At 37.0% G+C, this 22,884-nt stretch overlaps 1 protein-coding gene across 2 annotated transcripts; it reads right to left on the bottom strand.

Annotated features, from left to right (window-relative positions):
* Nucleotides 1-5,502: 5,502 nt before the first annotated feature.
* Nucleotides 5,503-21,992, bottom strand: galr1a (galanin receptor 1a). Of its 2 annotated transcripts, XM_088929055.1 has the most exons (4): nt 20,801-21,992; nt 20,036-20,101; nt 7,386-7,699; nt 5,503-5,581 (listed from the first exon to the last, which is right to left on the bottom strand). In XM_088929055.1, the coding sequence occupies exons 1-4, from the start codon at nt 21,470-21,472 to the stop codon at nt 5,503-5,505; spliced, it is 1,131 nt and encodes a 376-aa protein (XP_088785181.1). In that variant the 5' UTR covers nt 21,473-21,992. The 2 variants fall into 2 exon arrangements, with proteins under 2 accessions (XP_088785181.1, XP_088785179.1); XM_088929053.1 differs by lacking the exon at nt 5,503-5,581 and having other exon boundaries at nt 7,382-7,699.
* Nucleotides 21,993-22,884: the final 892 nt, after the last annotated feature.

Raw genomic sequence — 22,884 nt, 5'->3', positions numbered from 1 at the left:
GTACAACTTTCTGATTTGTCAGAGCAGGAAACTAAATGATATGCATTAAAGTCAATGTAGCTCTGCACAGCAAATAAAAAGCTCCACTTATTAGGTTGCTGTCAACTTTGATTGAGTATGTATACATTGTGTTAAATAATGCCAGAAAATAGTTGTTTCTAGTTGTTGTTCTGTACAGTTTTACTGGCTGATGTGTATTTATATTTGAATATTCATTTTGTTTCATTTTGTTTTTTACAGTTTTGTTTTTGTGATTTCTAGGGATTCAGTTGGTGATTGCACTTTTTTTTTTATTTTCCGCTTGGGAAAGATTAGGTTTTATTCTGGTTAACCCTTTCTCTCCCATTTGTGTTTCTGGTCCTGTTTAAGAGCTTGCTTTCTGTCTCACAACCCTGAGAAATATCCTTTCTTTTTTTTAGATAGCTGAACAAAGACTCAGGTTTTACATCAAAAGGAGCAATAAGTTTAAAAACTACCAAAGTAGAAAAATGACAATAATACACACATGGTACACGAAGCACAACAAATTTTATTAACATTGCCTCAATCTGAAAACTAAGAGTGAAGAAAGTAGTGCTAAGCAACACAGCGTCTCTTTATTTATTCCTTTAGCAGTATATCATGTAGATAAATGCATCACAACACCATGGCTATGGCGCAGTACAAGGTCACAATAACATTACAGGAACTGAAGCCAAGTGGGCAGAATAGAAAAGTACAAAAAAAGAGTTAACAAGGAATACGAAATGACATTGCCCAGCTATTCTGAGTACTTGAGCTCTCAATGCATTCGCTTTCACTGCTGTGTTCGAGTAATTTAGAAACCTTATGTGCTTTCAGCAGGTTTTTGCAATTGTGCTGCAATGCGATGGTGAGAAGGGCTGAAGGCATGTCTTTCCCCTTCCCCTTTCTGTTCGTGTTTCTGTCTCTTTGCTGAACAAAGCCCTGCATCCGACTAGATTTCATAAATGCAACTTTCCATGGTAACCTAATTGGAATCAAAGTACCCAGGATGTAGAAATCATGTGCCTAGCTTCTTACTTCTTTGTATCACCATCTTAAGATAATGCTTTTAACAAGTCTGTGCTCTCAGCCACGGCTGCAGTTTGCAGTTAAGTCCCCTTTTTCCATTAAAGTAATTTAGATAATAAGCCATTAAGGCAAAGTAAAGTAATATCACATATACATTATGGAAATGTTGGAAACAGCAGAAGAAGCTTTACAAACAAAACACTTAAGATATGATTCCTTTTATAGAAAGCATGTTGCTTCTGTTGAAGTCTTTAAACAGCCCCAGTTCTAAATGAGACAGAGATGGACAGGTCCATTAGCCTTCTTGAAGAGGAGTGTGTACACAATTAGCAGTGAAAGGGCTTCTATAGACAGTCCTGATGACTTCTGAGTCCTTTAGAACAGTGTGTGACTCGCCTCTAAAACCAGGGTTTTCAATAGGGGGTAAAGGAAACATCATTGACTGTCCAGGGGGTACCCAGAAAAGAAGATTAATACTGTATTCACTCCAAATCCAAAAGTATACAAAGTCAACACACATTGTCATCTATGTTTAAGTTGGAAATCCCTATAAAATCAAATTCTAGAAAAGGAGGATCTGAGCTGTTACACATAAGTAGGATTGGGTTTGTAGATGTGTAATGCCATAATTTGAAGTCAGGGAGAACTGACCTACAGTATTCCTCATTGCCAGGAAATGTTAAATCTGGTCACTGCCCCTCCCCTAAAAAAACATTTTTTTATGACTGAAGATATGCTCTTGTGGACATCAAAATTCAAGCTTAAGAATTTGAATTTATATTATACCCTTCTTGACTGATCTCAAGCTACAACTCCAGCATGTGACTGGATGTAAGAAGATCCATAATGAATATCCATTATTATTATTATTATTATTATTATTATTATACCACTGAGAATCCAGTGTTGTTTCCTTTGCAAAATTTCTTTTAGCAGTATATGATACAAACAATGCATATTTAAAATCAGCTTGAAATTTGCCTATATGAAATAAAAACCTACACCTTCAGCTTCCCCAAATCTTGGATCAATGAGAAATGCTTCTACAGTGTATCCTATATCTTTGATAGTCCAACCAAAATGTCCTTAGCATTTGTGACTGCTGGTGGCCATTCTCCCAGCCTAAGAGCCTCATGATTTAAAACAAGGGTGACCTTTTGAACAGTAGCAGGAAAAAAACTTTTTTTTTCCAATATGGATCCTGTGAAAAAAAAGGAAAGGAAATTAATATTTAAGTAGCTATACTATACTCAGATGTAGCAGTAACATATACCTTTGTTAAAGGACACTGAATCGTTTATGTGCCTTTGATCACCATGGTCAACAAGACCAACATCAGCAATTCATTAATCTGGGAATCAGGACCACAGATTTTAGTCAGTTGGTCCCAGGCTATTACTGACAGAGCTGTTTTATCTAGCCTGAATCTATGCATCTGGTCATACAAAAATTTTAATTAAGCCTTTCAGGCAAACCTAGAACCAGGGGAGGTAGTGTTGTTTTATAAAACACAGTCAGAACAGTGAAGGACAAAAATGTGGATTGTAAGCATGCTGCACAGTGTAAAATGCTCATTTGTCTGTTTTAAGGTTGGAAAACATATATAACTTACATTTTAACAGATTTTTTATACATTTCTAGACAAAATCTGTTAAACAAAAGCCTTGACAAAATAATTCTTGTTTGTGAGGGAAAGCCACTGCAATCTTAAAGTATTCATTAGTTCAGATTTGCATTGCTCTTGATTATCACCTTCACAAAAAATCTATTTTTTATCCTGAAATCATAATTCCATTTTTTAAAACAGTTTGTGAAAAGCAGTAAATCTGTAGAATCAGTAAATCCGACAAATGTTACAGTATATACACTTTTAAAAAAGAAAGAGGAGAGGAGAGGTCAAGATGAAGGACCCTTCTCTCAGGGTACCATTTATGTTTCAATGTGACAAACAGACAATACTGTGTTCAACACTTACTACACCTGAGACGCAGAACTACAACCTTTCGGCTATTTTGTTTTCCTGTTTTCAAATGTAACACAAGCGCTCAAATTGTGAATACACTTAATGAATAAGAATGCCACACAGTATTCCTCAAAAACTATTTTTGCTACTACTGTACAAAATGTTCAATGGTTATATAAAGTAAAACTGAAAAAGCAATACATTCATTAAATGTTTAAAATCGGTTGCAGTTCTTGACTTGGTAAACACTGACACCCCAAAATGAAACATGCAAGAAATATGTTTTGTGGTATTCAATGTAAATTTTCCTGTGTGACAGGTATACAACGAAGAAGTGAAGAACATATTAACACTTTACATCACCAATTATCATAATTATAAACCTTTTCCTCAGAATTCTGTAATCAACCAGCACAGAAACCTCTAACACTATTTGGTGTTAATTGGTGTTTATGTGCATCAGTAAATCCTGTATATCCATTTCTGTGTTAACCATTAGCAAAATGTGAAAGCCCTTACTGTCCCAAGTTATATTTGTATATCTTTACAGAATAAAATAAAGTTATGCTATTGCTAAATACCGATATCATGTTGTTAATATTTGATGACATTCTTGAAACAGTATTTGAAGTGAATGCACTGGGTACATAACAATACTGCAAAGCAAATAAGATACATTTATTTACAATAAATCAAATATTGTTTCTTGAAAATTGTGTTAATAACCAATTAATGAATTCTGTACTAATAATATTTAAGCATAATACTCAATTTAATTTCATAATTGCTTTAAAAGCATTGCAAAACATCTGATATTTCTGTAGAACTCTGTCTTGAACAGAGCATTGTACCACTTTCTGCTCAAGGTTTGTTTTTTAAGCAATTATGTACAGTTAGGGAGTTTGTACAATTTAATATCTGCTCAGTATCATGGAAAAAATGTTATTGCTTTCTCAAGACTTTCTTTAGGGTACTGTAAGTGCATCTAATACATTTCAAAACACTGAATATACAGGTATATTTTTATTTCACTAGATAGGACCACTGAGAAAAAATGAGACTTTGCAGTCAAATCTTGGAACTCATTCATACAGCAGGGCATTTACTGCACTGAAGTACCTTGCTTAGTGGTAACAACAGCAGTATCCCACCTAAGATTTGAACCCACAATCCACATGTGCAGTTACTGTCTCATGTCTCATAAGAAGTCAATGGAGGAAATTAATATACTAATCACATTACACATTAAGAGCCCTAATGCATTTTCCCCAACTAAATTCAGCCTCCTCAGAGACTAAGCATGACTTCATTTAACTACAGCTCCACTGCAGCACAGGTCAGACCCTGAGCTCCAGCCCTTTTATAGTACATCTCTAGCCATGCAACTCAAAGACTCCAATCCTATGCCCAAAGAGTGACACTGAAGAATCTGAACACGTTTAGCATACTAAGGAAGCTAAGTCACTGTTCTGTATACACTATTACCTTATACATAATAAGTCTTGTTCTTTCCTCATCCTTTGTGTTTTATCGCTTTAATGCTGAAGTGAAATTGAGAGAAGCTCACACTGTGGCTACTTCACGTTTAGTTCAGTCACACCGGTGAAGTAAAAAGGATTGTGCTTTATTTGCATTGAAACTGCCACTGCATTTGATTTGAATGACTCTCAGTCAACATGATTGCTAGTCCTGGGCGTAATAACATCAAGAAATTATTCTCTATTGCTCTTAATAAAAGGAAACCTATATTTACATTTAACTTTGCATTTTAATAGAAAACATTAGCAATTGAAAGAAATGTTCAAAAACACACAGAAGAGGAATATATAATCCTTGGCCTCCAAGTTCCTGCTGACAGGAGTGCCTTTGAGCCAGGAACCTTACTCAGGGGACCTTTTCATGGTGAATTCCCACTTGACCCTGCCTTTTATTTTGCATTTGGATTCCAGGCTGGCAGGGAAATACGAAGGCTATGTAAAATGTAACAGTAACTACTTGTGGCAGCAAATAGCTATGTACAGTACTTAAACATCAAAACCTACATGGTTTTGCTGGGATGAGAAGAGTTTTCAATAGAATTCCCTGCTTCAGAGGATGTCAATCTTCACTTTAATAAACAAAACAAGCATGTCTTCAAAATAAACAAGGAAATAATAAGCCTGTGAGATACAGTAAGTGCAACAAAATGTAATGTGGCCAGTTTAAATGCCAAGTAAAATTATTTAACATAAAAGGGATTCTGCCCTGTCCACACAGCAATCCAATGTGAATAAGAGAACCCAGCTGTTGGTCACTGAAGTGTTTACTTTGACTTACTGTAAGTGTGTACATTTCTGGTTCTGTCTGAGGTAATGCTATGTGGAAAGCAGGTTAATTAGATGACTGTTGAGAAAAAAAATAACAATGTTGACAAAATAGTTTTCAACAGAAAAATAAATTCTAGGATGTCTTATGCCTTAAAGACAAATGCAATATTTACCTACTGTATATGGACTGCCCAGGGCCAGTTAGTGATTTCCCTGATGGTCCCCCTTGTGTTTTTCTATGCATGTTGTGAAGGACTCTCTGAATGGTGCCCAGATCATTCTTCAAATAGAGGAAAAAAAGAATTGCTAAACTAGACAGAGAGCCAGATCAAAAACCCATGACATGGTTGTGAGGCCAGTGAGCACATGTGGGCGAAGAGCGTGGTGAGTGTACAATAATTAACAAGTGTCTGTGGTTCAAGCAAATAATGCAAATTAAAAGAGCAGGCCACCTGTCATTCAGTGCTGACTAGACATACCACTGTATCTGGCACAGCTGCTCATCTGCAGCATTCTATAAAAACCACTCAACAAACAACTTAAGGGAGCAACAACGCAGTTAAAAACACAACTTCTGAATCGTTAAAAACACAACTTTAGTTTCTTCGTAATAAGGACAGTTTTTTTTTTAATTTTACTCTATAGGAGCTTCAACTGGTACAACCTCTTTATAACCAGGGTTTGTTAGGTCATATTGCCATTTCAATTTCATATAGTGTTTCTTCAGAATTACGCATAGAAAAAATAAATTATGTTGTTATTAATATTATTATTAAAAATAAAATTATTTAATTCAACAGCACCATTGTGGTGTTGGCCACAAAAACAATTAAATCCTGTGTTAAGCGAACGTACAATAATGGTTCTGTCTTAAAATACAAGTCATATTTCATATTCTCACTTTGTTTCTGTATTTTCCTTAATTATTTAGTTGTGTGTCCAGTCTCCAGTCCAATTATTGGAAATGTTTAATTAAGTGTATTTTACATTTTTCTGAGGGTGAATGCAGAGAAACAGTCCATGGACCTAAACCAAATGAGAGTGGTACAGTGCTCAGTCCCATTTTCACAGAAAGAATAATACATTGCCTTGTTTTTCTCCTCAAGTCTTTTCAGGAGCTATTTTTTTCTGGAAAGCAGCAACAATGCAAGAAGCATCGGTCTCAGGTTTTTGCACTAGACATAAATTATAGAATATTGCAAGTAGCAAGATGCCAAGTGAAAAAAAAATGTAATTATCTTGGTAGATGTGAACTCTTTGTTCAAACACACAATAGAACCTTAATATAAATGTTTCTATAAAGGCCGATTAAGGCAGAAACAATGCTGTAGTTCATAGATGTTCACACTGTCACATTTAGGTGAAGTGTTAAGTATTCAAAAGTCATGCACTTTAATAAGTGTTCACAACACATTTTAAATCTTCATATGCATGCACAATATGCATTAATTGTAAGCAAATGTCAGCTTTCTCATTTCTAACTGAGTTGTGGTTTTAACTTTTCACACAGTACCTCGCTGAATTTATTTCTTAAAGCAACAGATTTATGTGCCTTTGTAACCTAAAATTATCAGTTTAATATCGAAGCCCAATTGTGTACTACTTAAGCCAATTAAAACAGGTTCTCTACACATAAAATGTGCAGAAGATGGATTATTTTGTAGTTGGTCATCTAGCCCTAACCATTTTAATTGAAAGTACTGTAACTAATAAAAAATCCAGCTTCAAAACTAGAGAACGTTTAGATTTTAGTGATCATTTAATAAACACTCTGAGAGCTGCTTCCAAAGGTGGCCTGCTTGTTTACTCTTCCTTTGTGACACCAGCAGCTTCAACTGGAGACAAGTGGAGTATTTGTTTTTGTTCTAAAAAGAGATTTAGAAATGGTGTATAATACTGGTTGAATTTTAAACAGCATTGAGGTTTCAGTTTATAACGTAACACAAAAAGCTGGCTCTCATCTCCTTTCCATCCCAGAAAATTATTTTCTAGACTATTCCATTTTACCAAGGATTATCAACATTCTTTTGCTTGGACTTGGTTTGTTTTCTGTGACCAAAGACAATCTTGCCGAGAGCACTCACACGTTGGTGCAGTTGGTAGATGGCGGAGTGTCCACTTTGCTTCGAATCTCCTTGACGTCGTTCAAAGGGGATTCACCTGTAATCTGGCACTTAAAGACCTGCTTGTAGGCCTTCCTGAAGTTTTCTGAGAGGAAGGCATATATAATGGGATTCACAGAGGAATTACTGTAGGCGAGACAGTGAGCAGCTACTCGGAACACAAATGAGGCCTGGTTGAGGGGAAATGATCCAAACTCAACCCAAAGGTAGACCACATGATGGGGCAACCAGGAGATGCAGAACACGACCACTACCACCAGGACCGTCTGTGCTGTCTGTGGAGGACAAGAACAGAATGAGGTCAAATTTACATTAGCCTTAATCAAAATTCAGTTTATAAAGAGAGAAAATAAATAACTAACTTCTTGAGCTTGGTTCCTCTGGTTAACATATTGCTTGCAGAAGAGAAGCATTATATTAAAAGTATTTCCAATTAAATAATATATTGTCTCAAAGCAGGTGTTGTGTTTAGCTCTTCATAAATAACAGAGTTTGTGCCCAGGTACAAGAAAGTGTTGGTAATTTGGTAACAGTTTAGAGAGACAGATTTGACATTTTTTGCATTTAAATTTTGAAAACAAATTTTCGCGATGTCCCTTTGGCAGACTGATCCTATCCAAGCTGCCCAGTGAAGGTGCACGTACAGTATAAATTCAAATACATTTCAGTCTGCAGGGAGACTAATTGGTTGAATAACCAGCTTGAGCTTTGAAAAATGAGGTTTCTCATTGGCCAGTCAGTCAATCTGTTGGCAGCCTCAGATGAAAATCAGATCTGAAAGGCATGGTAGAAAAACACTTTATCACATTAGATTTGAGTTAAATAAAAGCTTTGAGACTTGGGCTCCAGTCTTCGGTTTCAATACATAATACTCTAGTCCATGATGTGCTTTATTTAAAGACAAAAGGTTTACTCCTTCTCCTTCAGAAAGTTGCTCATATTTCTAGCAAGGCTAATGACAACCGAAAACTCATCCTGGATGTACAGGAGGTAGGCTGGACTGCACCCTGGATAGGAGGCCAATCCACTGTAGACCAAAATTTAGTGACACTAAAAAACAACTAGTCAGCAGTGTTTGGAACATGGAAGAAAACCACTGTGCCCAGAGGAAAATCAAACAAACATGGGGAAAACTTCCTGGTATTCCATTTAAATAAACAAATACACCAATAAAAAATGAAAACTGATTATTAGTTACATCTTTTTGTCTGCTAACTCTGTATTGTTTTCAGTTGTTTTTTTAAACAAGCAGTGTTGTACTGTATGTGCATTAAATGGAAAAAAATACTTCACTGTGCAACATTTTCCTGTCTCCCGGTTTTCTTTACTGGCATCCCAGGTGATACACTCTTATTCAGAATCCTAAATAAGTACTTATTTAAAGGACTTGTCATGTAGATTTTTTTGGGAGGACAAAGATGACTCACTTTTCAATAAAGTAATGTTTAGTGTTTAACCAAGAAAAACTGCAATGTAACCACTATTGTAGTTCTTTGCATGATCTTCCTGTTTTGTAATAGCAATAATATGTATGTATGTATTGCTGAATAGCTTTAGTCCTATGCATCAATACATACATCTTTATAGACTGAGTAATATTCTTTAGGAGCCTATTGCACTAGAAGATAATTTCAATAATATATTAAATTTGATATCCCATTACATATTAAATCTTTCGTATACAATGACAAATGATATGTAACAAAAACCAAGACATCATAGTGGTAAATTAAAAACGCACTGTTTAGTGTTCTGGTGACTGTGAAAGGACACATCAGTAAAGTAGTGTGACAGGATCCAGCTGCATGGTGGTATTAATGTAGATAACTATAAATAGCCCCTGAAGTTAGGCCTTGAGCAACACTTTTCCAATATTTCTTGGTCTCAATGCCAAAGAAAAAGATAAGAGGTAATGCACAGCATAGCTCAGCCACAATTATCATGCATTATTAATGCTATCGTAACAATGCACTGCACAAACCAAAACACATACTGGGCTTTAGATACAGATTTCCTCATTTTAAAGATTATTACCTAAAACAGTAGCTCACTGTGTAAATTTAAAGGCTTTGTGTCACTATCATTATATGAATTTGAAGGACATTGCCTTTAAATTATAAAATAGAGGTCTTTATGCATCTCTTTTTACAGAAATGCAGGCAATGATAATAACGGATCTGAAATTGTCACGCTCTTAAACCCCTCCTCTTAAGGACGCTCCAGCCCTTCCTAGTGTTATTCTTGATCCCCTGCACCTGCCTCTGGTTCCTGCCCCTGTCCTACAAAAGCCAGGCGATCCTGCCAATCTGGGCTCAGCTTTGAAAGATGGACGCCCGGAAGCCTGCAAGTCAAGGAGCGACTCGACGGCACAGGCTTCATCACGGCGTCCTGACCTTCTGAGTCCAGGATTAGGGAGCGTCTGGTCCCGCGACCCCCCTTTTATTCTCCCGTCCCTCCGCCGGTCCCCGCTCTGGCTTTTAACTTTGTTCATCTTCGTCAGGATGGATCACCCGGTCTTGGGCTATTTCTACTCATGGATTTGCCTCGGACTCCCTTGGACTGTTTGCCTCGGCCACACCTCCCCTGAACACCAGCGCACCATGGACACACCCCCTGTTTTCCTTCCGGCCCCTTTGCATGCTTTTTTCCCCATGTTTTCCTCACTCCTCCCCGGATTGTGTTGTCCGCATAGGGTCCTAAAAGAATGTTTCGTTACAGAAATACTACAGTCTCCTCACATTTTAATCCTACCTAAGCCTCTAACTGAACTAATTATTAGCTTAATTGGACTGATTTAACACTTAACAAAAAACCTCAACTGTTGATGTTTTAAAGATGCAATGTATACACATTGCAATGATTACAGTAGGAACTATTTTCCTTCCTCACTAACTGGAACACTGTATACAATGGTCATTTTAGGTTCAGAGAACAGTCGTAGAGAGATCCTAAGTTTAAACCACAACTAAATGTATACTGTCCTTATGAAGGTTATGCAACGTTAAATTAATTACTAGATATATATGCTACAGTATATCTCTTCTATACCTACCTGCTAAAGTGAAAACATTGAACAATGTACTGTAGCTGTGTACCTACAGCAGGATAGAGGCATCCAGGGTGGAGGTCCCCCTCCAAATCCTCATTTTGTAAAGATGGGAAAGAATTTACCGCTGTAGCAGGTCAAGGGTTTAAGTAGTACTGTAATTCTACTAAATGAAAACATGAGTACCCTCAGCTTGCCAGGAACAAAATAACTCATCTCTCTACGTCAGACATACCTCACTAAAATGCTCAAAATCTCATGTGCGTTTCACGTTTGCATAAACTGAAGATGAAGAATGACCTGTAAGATGTGTTAGATCTTGCCTGCACAGGCTCAGGTTTGAAAGGGCCACCTCTACAAGACCCTAATAGATATATGCTATTACATCTTTATAGATTTGACATTAAACATTTGTCTTTGGTTGAGGGATTATTTATAGGTGCTGAAGGCAGAGTGCAGGCCCTACATAGCAATTGTAATAGCTTTCATTCCAAAACATAGAAAGCAACATGATTTTGATGTGAGCATATGCAGGGGACTTCATCTGACTGATGAGCATGGGATTGTGGGAAATGATTTACTACTGTACTTGTCTAACATCTTAGCAACCTGGTGATCTCCAACACAAAGACAGAGGCTTTAGCCTGGAAGGTTGCACTTTGTGGTTAAACTTCAGAGATTTCACTGACCAACTTGAACCTTCCTTTGTTATACTGCTGATTGTCTTCCACTTTCACATGCTTGTTTTACGGCCATTGTGCCCTGCATGATCTTTCCTTGCATGTGTACTGTACCTTCTGGTAGGTCATTTTAACAGGCATATTTAAAATATACAGTATTTATTGGGTAAAGCCTATGTGCTTAACATAAGAAGCCGCACTTCACCATCAGTTGTGTTGACCATAATACCATGATTGACATGATATGATATGTGGCAGAGTGATGAGTTTGTTTGTTTTTTTGTATGTCATTTTGCATCCTTGTGGTCATTTATGGTCAAGTGAAAAGGTGTGGATTTCACACATCTGAAAAGAAGGCTATGTTTTTTAATGCATTTTGTATTCCACAGTTGCATTAAAAAAGTATGACACCACTTTACCTGTTAATTCAGTTTTTTTTTTCCTTTAAAAACACAACTGTTTTCAGATTATTGGGGAACAGTCAATGAGTTACATTTCAGCAGATGCCTTTGTCAAGAACTCTGCAAAATAAACAATACATTTGTTGTCTACGTGAAGTGCCTTCCATGGCTTTTAACACAACATGAAATATTTTCTCATTTGTCAAATTTAACATTCCATAGATTCTTTTTCTCAGTGTAAAATACTGAAGTGCAATGTTATGCTTTACTGTCCTTGGCAATCCTGTTGAAAGTGATGATGTGTTCTAGCAGGGTTTGAATGTGAGTCATTGGCTACACAATCTTACTGATTTTAAATCTGCTTTCCCAAGCACACTTACTGTATGCTACAAACCACTCAGAAGTATTTGAATTTCATACACAAATTCTAACACTACTTCAAAGGCAGGTGAATGTCAATATACCTGAAAAAAACTGAAATAACTTTGCACAACTTATGTATGGTATACTGTATTTACTGCTCACAATATGGTGCATCAAAAATACAATTCAATTAAATTAATTATTAAAAAGGATCAAAGAACAGGTAGTTAGGTCAATATTAACTCTGTGTTTTTAAAGTGTTCAGAGTATAATATGCAATTACCTGAAACTGAGGATGTTAAATATAAAAATCACTTACAGGTTAGAGATCACCCTCATCAGAAAAGACCATTGTTAAAAACATTAGCTTTTTGAAGATACCTACTGTATTTTTTCTGGAGACAAACTACCTGATCAATTACTTCTAAACAGCAGCTGAAAATATCGAACAAGAAACAGGCAAGGCAGAAAACTTAATTAAAACTATAGAGATCAGCCTGCCTTGGAGATGTTTAAAGGCTCCTGCAGTGTCAGGATTTGGGTAGGCTTACTATTTTCATGTTACACTCAGTGAGATGCCTAGAGCAGTCTTGTCTCAATAGCCTGCTCAGCAACATCAGTTTTGGAAATAACAGCTTGCAATCTACCTACAGTTCACATGGGCAGCTCCAGTTCTTAAGGGGATCAAGACCATTTTGTTTACCTTCAAACTATAATTTGAATTCCATAAATCACCTCATTACTTAACTGGCCATATCTTCTCTAATGCATTATGTGGGCTAAAAAGAAACTTAAAATGGTTTAAAAAATAAAAATGTTTTAGTTCTGTGAGTTGAACAGAAATTGCAGTGCTAAACATAGCAGCACAAGATAAACTCTGGAAGGCACACATGAAGAAAAAGTAAATTACAGTGTAAAGGAATTATTGTTGCATAAGTGTGATATTTACCAAACAAATCCATCTGGCGAAACATTCATTCAGGCATTTCAGATATATTCTTTGTAAGAAACATGAAAGGATGCATTTGTGTTGCCTAGGGTCAATCAAAACCACAACTCTCAAATGAAGCTGCAGTAGGTCTCACAGTTATTACCATAACATTGTTATTTTCTACCATTTGACCATTTGGATTGCTCTGTTTTGAATAATTTCAGCAAAGAAGAGCCAATAGTGTAATGGGTACTGTACTTGGAAAATTAAATGTTTAAATAGTTTATAATTAAATGTTACTTATAAACAATCAACCTACTGACTTGAAAATCATCACTGTTAGTGTCCATCTTCAAAAAGGGGGAAGGAACTCACCCAGGACATTAAAATCAATAAGTCACTCTCTTATTATATGTAATGATATGAAAACAATAATTAGAGTTAAAATAAAGGAATACAGACAGTCCTCGATTTATGTAAGAGTTTGGCTCCCAAAACTGCAGAAATATTTGAGTTTATTAAATTAAATCCCCACTTTCTGGACATCAACCACGTCCACCTTCTCCTCAACTCATTGATGGCTCACCCACCTATACGGTGAATAAGATCTTTGGCACCCGATGGCGTAGAGGCTCCCGCCAATTTCTGATAGACTGGAAAGGATACAGTCCAGAAGAACATTAGTGGGTTTCAGAGGCTGACATCTTGGACCAAAACCTCATTGAAGACTTTTTTCACACCAATGCAAGTTTGATTAGTAGGGCGTCAGGAGCTGCCACTGAGTGGGGGGCAGGGTACTGTTATGCATTCTGCCTCTGACCAGTCTCGCATTCCCACGCCCACTATGTCTAACAGATGCTCACGCTGTCACGATTGTAGTCCCTCCTTCTTAAGGGCGCTCCGGCTCTTTCAGTTCGGACCTAATTTTGTGCACCTGCCCCTTGTTCCAGCCTCCTTCCCGTCCCCCTTAAAAGCCAGACACAGTCAGTTCGGAGCTCTGCATCTGATTCCCAAATCGTGTGAGCCCGGGACCTGTATTCGTCTGGCTCCGTCATGTTTTTAAGTTTCCGTTCCTGTTTCCATTCCCCCCGCCGGTTCCGACCCGGTTCCTGTTTTTAACCCGTCTGTCTCGTATGGATCACCTGACTTTTGAACTTTTGCCCTGTCTTTTTGGATTTTCTGTTCGTCTCATTCTTGGATTGTTTGCCCCGGACTCACCCCCCTGGACACCTGCACACCTTGTACACGCCCCCCCCCCCCCCCCGTATACATTCCCGAATCCTGCATGACTTTTTCCTAGTGTTTCCTCACTCCACCCCGGATTGTGTCGTCCACATAGGGTCTGGAAAGAACTGTTTCGTTACACACGCCACAACTAATTTACCTATCTCCGTTCACTCCCTTCACTATTTCAGTTCCCCTTTTTTTCTCTCTATTGCGGATTCTCCTCGAGCTCCCTAGGGCACGTTATTTTCTCTTGCTGTCTAACTGTGATCAGACCTTCTTGCTTGTCCTCCAGTTTAGAATTTAGTCTTGCGATTCGAACTGTTACTCTCCTGCTGTCTCTACCGTTATCAGACCTGCTTGTTTCCTGGATTACGTCTTAGCCTGGTGATTTTTGGATTGGAATTCTCTCTCTCTCTCCTGAGTCCAGCACAGGATCCATACTCCCTTTCCTGCTCCCTGTTACACCCACCAAGGAGAGGATGACATCTTTTGCAATAGACTCAAAGACAGATGACCCCATTGCATAAACTGGGATTCAGAAAAGGCAGGTTTTGCTTCCCTAATCTGTTAGACTTCTTTGATAAAGCTATAGCTGTAATGTATACAATATGATATATATGATATATTAAGACTCCCTCCATGCATAGGATGCAGACAGACAGCAAAAAATAAACTATAATGTACTGTAAATGATAGGACAAACTGAGGTTGAAGAAACAACCAATAAAACAGACTAAGGCATTTATGTAAACACTATTTTCTTTTTCTAGACAACATAGGAAACCAATAAACAAGTCAAACAAAATGTAGTAATAAGTTATGTAAAAAATATAAAACACATTAGCAAGACCCCATTTAGAATATTTGTTTTTGTCACTGTCATAATTGTAATCCCTCCTCTTAAGGGCGCTCCGGCTCTTTCACATTTTACTTGATCATGTACACCCGCCTCCAATCCAGCCCCTCCTTATTTTTTATTTTTTTTCCACTGAATACAGGGAATAAAAACGGGAGTACTGAGGCCAGGTGCTCTGAGCCCTGGACTCAGCTGGGTCAGGGTGCCGATGGGCGGCCTATGCCTTCAAGCCGCGGGCGTAGGGCGACTTGGTGGTAGGCCAGCCTCCGGGCGTCTGTCTTCCAATGTAGAGCCCAGAATAGAGTGAGCGTCTGGCTTATGTGTATCCCTGACATCTACGTCTTATCAGTAGGGACTGAGAAGCTTGTCAGGAATGATAGAATGACTGATGGAGCAAAGCACTGCAAATCTTCAAGGACAAACTGCATCAGACCCAAAATTGGTATTGGGATACCAATTCAGCAGGACAATGACTTAAAGCACAAGGCCAAAGTTTCTTAAATGTTTGAACCACTCAAAAATGAACACTCTTTAGCTCCTTGAGTAGCCCAAAGTCCTGAGTTGAATCCTATTGAGAATCTGTATCTGTAGAAAGACTAAAAAACTACTGTCCATAAATGATTACCAAAGAACTTGAGTGAGCTTTAGAAAATTTTTCTAGAAGAATTGGCAAAAATCTTTTTTTCACCAAATCCAATGTGCAAAGATGGTTGTCTTACCCACAAAGAGTCTTAACTGACATTGCTGCCGAAGATGTTTCCACTGAATACTGAGCCTACAAGTCTGAATACTTATGCAATCAGCATATTTCAGTTTTCTATTTATGTATCATTTTGTACTGGAATTTTAGAAAATGGAACAGCATAGGAAGGGTCTATATACTTTTGGAAGACACTATACTGTATGTCATTGATTCTGACATCATTTTATTTACACATTGATCTACAGTGTATGTTTGAATAATTGATCTACTGTATATGTTTGAATAATTTATCTATATGTTTGAATTAATATACAACTTCCTCAGCCCGAGGCGTACTGTTTATTTCTTCCTTGGTATATGCTTCAGTGAAATATTAATTTATCACATCAGTCATTTCACTTTCATCATCTTCAAGTTCCTATCTAGCCATGTTTTTGTCCATGGGAAGTGCAACACTCATCCAAACAATGCTATCTCTTCTGACAGTCATTGTGGAACTTGCACCCCTTCAAAAGATGATCGACTGAAATGGTGTACTTATTGTTTACTAGTCCTGTGCAAGACAGATGTTTATAACAATATAATATTCTGAATACATGCAGCAACATAGCAATCCTATCTTCAGGTCACAGGTTCTCACTCTGCAGCCAGTAGACTGTATACAAGCCATCCAATCCAGCTGTGAAAGTGCATCTTGCTTCACACTGTCCGGCACCAAAAACCCCTGCTTTAAAAGATTTGGGAGATCGAAAATAATTATACCGCCTCTGACCATTGTAGGGACAAAGGGTTGTCCTAGAATTAAGTGTTAATAAATATTTCTAATAATCTTTGTGGTGCCTTGACAAGGTAGATTGAGCCTCTATCTAAATGCAGAGGAATATGGTAAGAGGCCATTTTAATATGAGATATTGTAAAGGTATATATAATGGTATATAGTGCAGAAGGGCTCTATGAGATATGCAGTCTGTTTTGTTCCCAAGCCCACAAGTTCAAGGTCACTGTTCATCCCCCAAAAAGGAAGGTCCACCAATGAGGGTAACAGAACTATACCTGCTAGCATCTTACCCAATCATTAACTGTGATGTCGCACATTAAAAGCTGTCACCCAACTCATTTTCTTTGGTTAACTCACTTACTCCTTTTCTCTCTCCAACTAAACCGGCAATCTGACTTTTCCAACCTTGTGACTACAAGGACTCAGATTCAGGACTGAAATGTTTCTCCAAAACACCAGGCGAAGAGAGTGAGTTAGTGAAGCAGAGATTCTGTCCAAAACATTTCCTTTGAAACAGAAGAAGAAAGAATGGGACTCTCCAAGCTATAGCTAGGACTAACTGAGTTCTCCCCATCTGGCTACCTTGCAGTGCAAAGAACACAAAGTCTGTACAGTGTTTTAAAGACTGAAGTTCAAGGAGAGCTGGCCAGCAATGCCAGTCAAAGCACTCTCTGTTCCTATCCTTCTGCAACCGGGACACTCCCAGACCAAACCCAGGCCCCATCTTACCAGCAGGAAATCTATCAAGGATCTGTGATCTTTGGGTATAAAACGTCTTTATTTATATTTTAATTCTCAAGAGAATAGAACTATTACTCTAAGCATGTTTGATGTTTTTTCCACAATAATAAATGCATATTTTTGTAATCCCTGACTGAATGATCAATCTTTTGTATCATAGCAGATAATTTAATAGATTTCATATGTTTGTTGTTTGTTATGCATGTTGTGTAATTATATTTACAGTACAATGTGTGTAATACTGTGAATTATTATGTTTGACTAATTCCCTAAAATTATCAAGTACTCTCAATTTAACATGACAATTTCCGACTGTTACAGTAAATTAAATTCCCATATCACCTGCATCATGTTACGCATATTAATATGCTAATTTCATTTTTTAACAAAAGTAAAACAAATGCATAACACTAATATCACACATGGGGAAAACATGTTTTCTGCAAGCAAGAAATACAATGATAACTTGTTATACAACCACTAATTTTCCAAACAAATATTGGATAAAAATAATGTCATTAGTTTGGAAAGGAGCTTTCTGTGAACTAGAAGCTACAGTGCCTTGATATGCTACCTCCAAACACAGAGAAATTGTATAATTGTCTAGTTTACCCAAACAACTTTGCCTATGTTATGAATATCAGCATCTTTGCAAGACTGCACATACTATTTCTAGGACAGGTTTGGTCTTCCCAATATGGAAGGGCTCTCTCCTACTAACGGGACCAATGCAAAGTGCTCATAGCCCTCACTGGTCATGGCTTGTAATTTCAGTACATCAAAAAAGGATTAAACCAAAACAGGATTAAACCTGTTGGAAAAAACTGAGAGAAACGTCATTGTTTTAAATGTAAAGATGGCTGTTTGTAGGAAAAAGTGAATGTTTTCAGTCAGATGCAGAAAAATCAACCCAAAAGCACAAAAATTGCAAAAGGAGGACATACCTACTGTAAAGCCAGATTCTTATGTAGGTAGTAGGTACAGTAGTATAAGAATGTGTCTTAGATCATTTTTTCACTACATCCATATTTGCTGAATAATTTATCAACTCATTTTTTGTGTAAGATTTTCAAAGAATACATCTTTAGAATCTGAAGACAGGCATAATTGTACTGATTAAAAATGCATTCCTTGTTAATCAGAGGTACTATATCAGACCAAGGTTTTAAAAGAAGAGCAAATCTTCTATTCAAGTTAAGGCAAGGCAGCTGGACTTTGACATACATATTGAAATAAATTATGAATGGCCTCTTAAATAACTTTTTTTCCTTGTAGTTATAACAATGTAATCAAGGCACAATTTAAATGTGTTAAAAAGAAATGTTTTCTCAATTGGCCCTGGCAGCGTCTCACACTGTTAGTTTTACACTTTATTTTAATAAAGCAGGAAAGTTTCCTTCTTTCAAGGCTCTTTGTATTGATTAAACACTTACTTGAACAGCCTGTTCTCATGCCAGGCAGCTGAAAAGTGATGTTTACTCACTTGGTTAATCTGATTTATCTGTACATACATTTTGAAAATGATTGGCTTCCAGAACTTTCCATATAGTAAACTGTGGCATTATAGCAATTAGCAATTTTACAAAGATGTGCTTTCATCCAACTGTAAGAATAAATTCAGCACAACACAAAGAGCTACGACTGACCTGTATGACACAAGTACCAGTGAGGTGCTGGACAATTAAAAAGAATCTAGAAAACTTAAGGCTTTTTTTTTTTACTTTCTCTGAATTAATGGTAAAGTTGTAGACTAGAATCATAGGTGGGGCACTACTTGGAAGGTACTTCACTCAGATTGCTTCAGAAAAATACCCAGCTAAATAAATGGGTACATACGGTATACTGCATACAGTAAATAGAATGCTCTAATTTAACAAGTACTTTCTTATAAAGTTACATTTTATTTTCATTTCACACAAAGCAATAAAGTAACTGGCATTTTTTGTTTTTATAAACATCAGAAGGCCTCTTCCACTAATTTACTTTCCCTTCAGCATTTCATTATGGGGGAGGAACATTCTTCTAACTTCTATACTTTGGGATACAATCATTTTATTAGATAAAACTTTATTTTGAAGCATTCCTTGCATCTTATAATCAGTATTATTAATGAGATTCCATCCTGTATAATACAGATAAAATGTTTTTGTTTACGTTTTTTTAATGGCAAAGTTGGATTCAAGCTCCCAATGCTTTTTATCCACAACAATCAAATCTGTTACCTAGGCAACTAATTGAAGCTTGTCTGCTTTAACCCCAAGCCTACCTGTATCATTGTACTGAATGCATTTAGACATATTTATTTGTGCACCATTTTTTCTCTACAGAGAAATCAAAACCAGAGTTAATTAGTGCAATTAACCTTCTCTGATAAGAACTTAATTTAATAAAGAAAAGGATGAGTAATCTGAAACCAATAAGACATAATGTCAACACTAAAGACAACTGCTTCAGGTTGGCACAGAGTAAAACTAACATACATCTCCAAAGCAAAATGAAGCTGTAAGTAAAAAAATAAACAAGAGTCAATTTTGTAAAATCACCAAAGACTGATGCAATGACTAAAATCCAAGGTGTGATTCAAAAGCATATAAAGGGGTAAAAGGCGTGGAGGAGATCCACAAAATAAATCGTGTCACTGTCTTTGTCAGTGTGTCTATTTCAGACTCACTTTATCAACTTCAGTCTATTTCCTCTTATATTACAGATGCATGGACCATTTAAACTATAACTGCATGTAGTAAGAATGCAATGGTTTCCATTACTTACTGTTAGGAAATAAAGCTGACAAATTAACTGCCTTTTAAAATTGCCTTCCATTACTGGGTCATTTAAATCTTGCTCATACTGTATATTGTACACATTATGCGCAAAAGAACACTTACCTTCTTCTTGGACGCCTCCGACTTTTTGGACATGTTTCTTAGCTTTTTGTGCAGGTGATTCAAAACCTGCAAAAACATTTTAATACACTATTAAAAAGACAGCATGACATTAGAAAGAAGAGAGAATAATGGTAACAGTGAAGAATTAAAACTTCTATTAATTAATTAATTCCTACTCTTTTCTGTTTTGGGTTGGTTTATCTTAAATCTGCATTCATTAGAGGTTATTTACCGTAAATCCGCGATATTTACAGATATTTTATGACGGCAAAGTTGTATGCTACTGTATTCAGTACAGTATTGCGTATTACTTTTCACACAAATTCGTACTTAATAAAGAATATAATACGTTCAAAATTTTGACTGGATAACAAAATAATGAAAAAAAGTTTAATATTAAAGCATACTCGAATAGAATACCTAGCTTATTTCACGAAACGAAGGGAGGTGAGATCAACTCCTCTAATCGGGAGTTTAGTTTTTGTTAATGTTTTTGTCAACTATATTATATTAAATATATTGTAGGTTCTAAGGTGAATGAATTGCCTAAAATGGATTTAAATTCGTTGCATAACTTACAGATATGTCATCTCAAATGACGAGATATCTGTAAGATGACAAATGATCATCTCAAATGATAACTTCGGAAATGGAAAAATGAACTGTATCTGTGATCATCAACTAAAGAAGCTACAGATGGACAGGCGTTAAATAATGAGGAGCGCCCTGCGTGAAGTACAGATCAAAGAAATCCTTTGGACCCACCTTTGCGTAACAGAAGGAAATTAAGAGAAGAGGCAGTAGATACCCAAAAACAAATGTGCACACCACGTAAATCTTCTTTTGCTTGTGGTCCGGCCACACTTCCCAACAAAATGTACTGTTCCCTCCTCTTTCAACGATGTTCTGGTGGTGGGCTACCGGCGCGGCCATGGCGAGAGACAGGATCCAAATCGCAATCACCCCTATCAGAGCGTGCCTTGCCACTCGAATGGATGAGGACTTTCTGGAGTGCACGATGGCAATGTAGCGGTCCACAGACATGGCAGAGAGGGTAAAGATGCTGACGAGCATGGAAACGGTAAAGAAGTAGTGAATGAACTTGCAGATGAAAGCTCCCAAGACCCATGTTGGTAACATGTAGACTGTGGACTGGAAAGGGATACAAAACAGGAGATAGGAGAGGTCGGCTATACTGAGGTTTAGGATGAAGATGTTAGTGGTGCTGCGAGGTTTGCCCGGCTTGCTGCGAGCCAGCACCGTTATCACCATAGAGTTGCCCAGCACTCCCAGAGTAAAAATGAGTCCGAATATCAGAAGCGTAATGAAGTTGTCAATGCCGATACCGAACAAAAGTTTCGGTGGAGCCTCCCGAGCGTCAGTTCTGTTGAAAAAGCTCGCTCTTTCACTCTGGTTTTGAAAAACAACCGCGTCCATCACTTCAGAAAAAAAAAAAGCTTTCGCTTTTCAAACGTGAACAAATGGACGGACTTGAAATATCTGAATTTTAAAATACATTCATGTTTAAGAAGTTTTATAAGTTTGTTTTGTAACCGAAGAACGGAATGGAATTAGTCAGCAAATCTACAAGTAAAGTCCGCTATTAAGGTAATTAAATGATGCAGTTTTTCCAGCTAAATTTGAAATAGTAAAGGTACCTTTTCATTAGCGGCATCGTGGTCTTTAGTTTTGGACTGTACTATTGGAAGCGTTAACGCATTTAGTGCGTACTTCTCCGGAATTTAAAATAAACCAAATGTTTAAAGTTTCATGGCGCAAAGATTTGCATCCCCTTAGACGCAAAATTTGTACATTCAGCATATCGGTGTTTTGCCTTTGTTCTCATTAGCTTTTTGATTCTTCTCGTGGTTTTGTTCGGCTCCGCTGTATTGAATCTTGCTCAACCAGATGTTTCCCTTTCACCTGATGCTTGTATTCCCGTTGCCCGTTCTAATGAGAGCCTCTCTCCTGCCTGTGCTCACTGAAAATGCTGTGAGGAGTGGGCTGCGTCGAGACGTCACCAACCAGTCCCCACGGCGCTAGGTCTACCAATACTGTATGTGCATGATGCACTTTATCCTTCAGATGGAGATGCACCTATGCCATTTTTATTATTTTAAGGCAAAAACCGGCTTGAGGTTGTCATTCAAAGAGACTTAGTCACCTTTAAACAATCAAACCAATTGAATCCAAGGACATTTGCGAAACAATTTTACAAGCTTTACAACCATCATACAGTATAAAAGGAAAGTTCCTTAAATATGTTTAAATCATATCGGTCTCCATTGCGCTGGAAAGCTGTTAGTATTTCACCGAGACTATTATATAGTTATTATACGGTATGCTTTTAATTGCTTAATCAATGAAATATTGTTGGAGTCTCCTTAGAAAAAAATAGTATTCGTCGTAATACTGCGAAAATAGGCTGTAAATGCATGCGTCTCAATGTATTAAAGTTGTTTTGTGAATACAAAGCTCAGAGATGTTATACCCTAGCAAAGCCTATTGCTTAAGTCATTATATTACCGTACTTTTTTATTAAAATAATCTGTGAATATAAAACTAATCCTTTAAACACGTTAACTTTTTAAATGTTATAATACTTCAGATATCTTCCATTATTAAACGAGTTCCTCTTTATTTTTATTAAATGGTCCCTTTTTACTTCGAATAAATCCATTATTGGAACTAAAAGGAAGTTATGTTTTTTCTTTGAAATCATATCTTCATCTGTTTTGTACATAACTTGGACATTTTCCTATTAAAATTGTTGCATGCTTAATAGTAACAATTATCAGGCTATACAGATGGTTAACAATGTTTTACTGTATGTCTTTGTCATTGCCTAA

This window comes from Atractosteus spatula, chromosome 12 (genome assembly GCF_055471065.1).
Source record: "Atractosteus spatula isolate fAtrSpa1 chromosome 12, fAtrSpa1.hap1, whole genome shotgun sequence".
Classification (NCBI taxonomy): Eukaryota; Metazoa; Chordata; class Actinopteri; order Semionotiformes; family Lepisosteidae; genus Atractosteus; species Atractosteus spatula.
The sequence above is the reverse complement of the archived record's forward strand: the minus strand, read 5'-3'. Positions and strand labels throughout refer to the sequence as shown.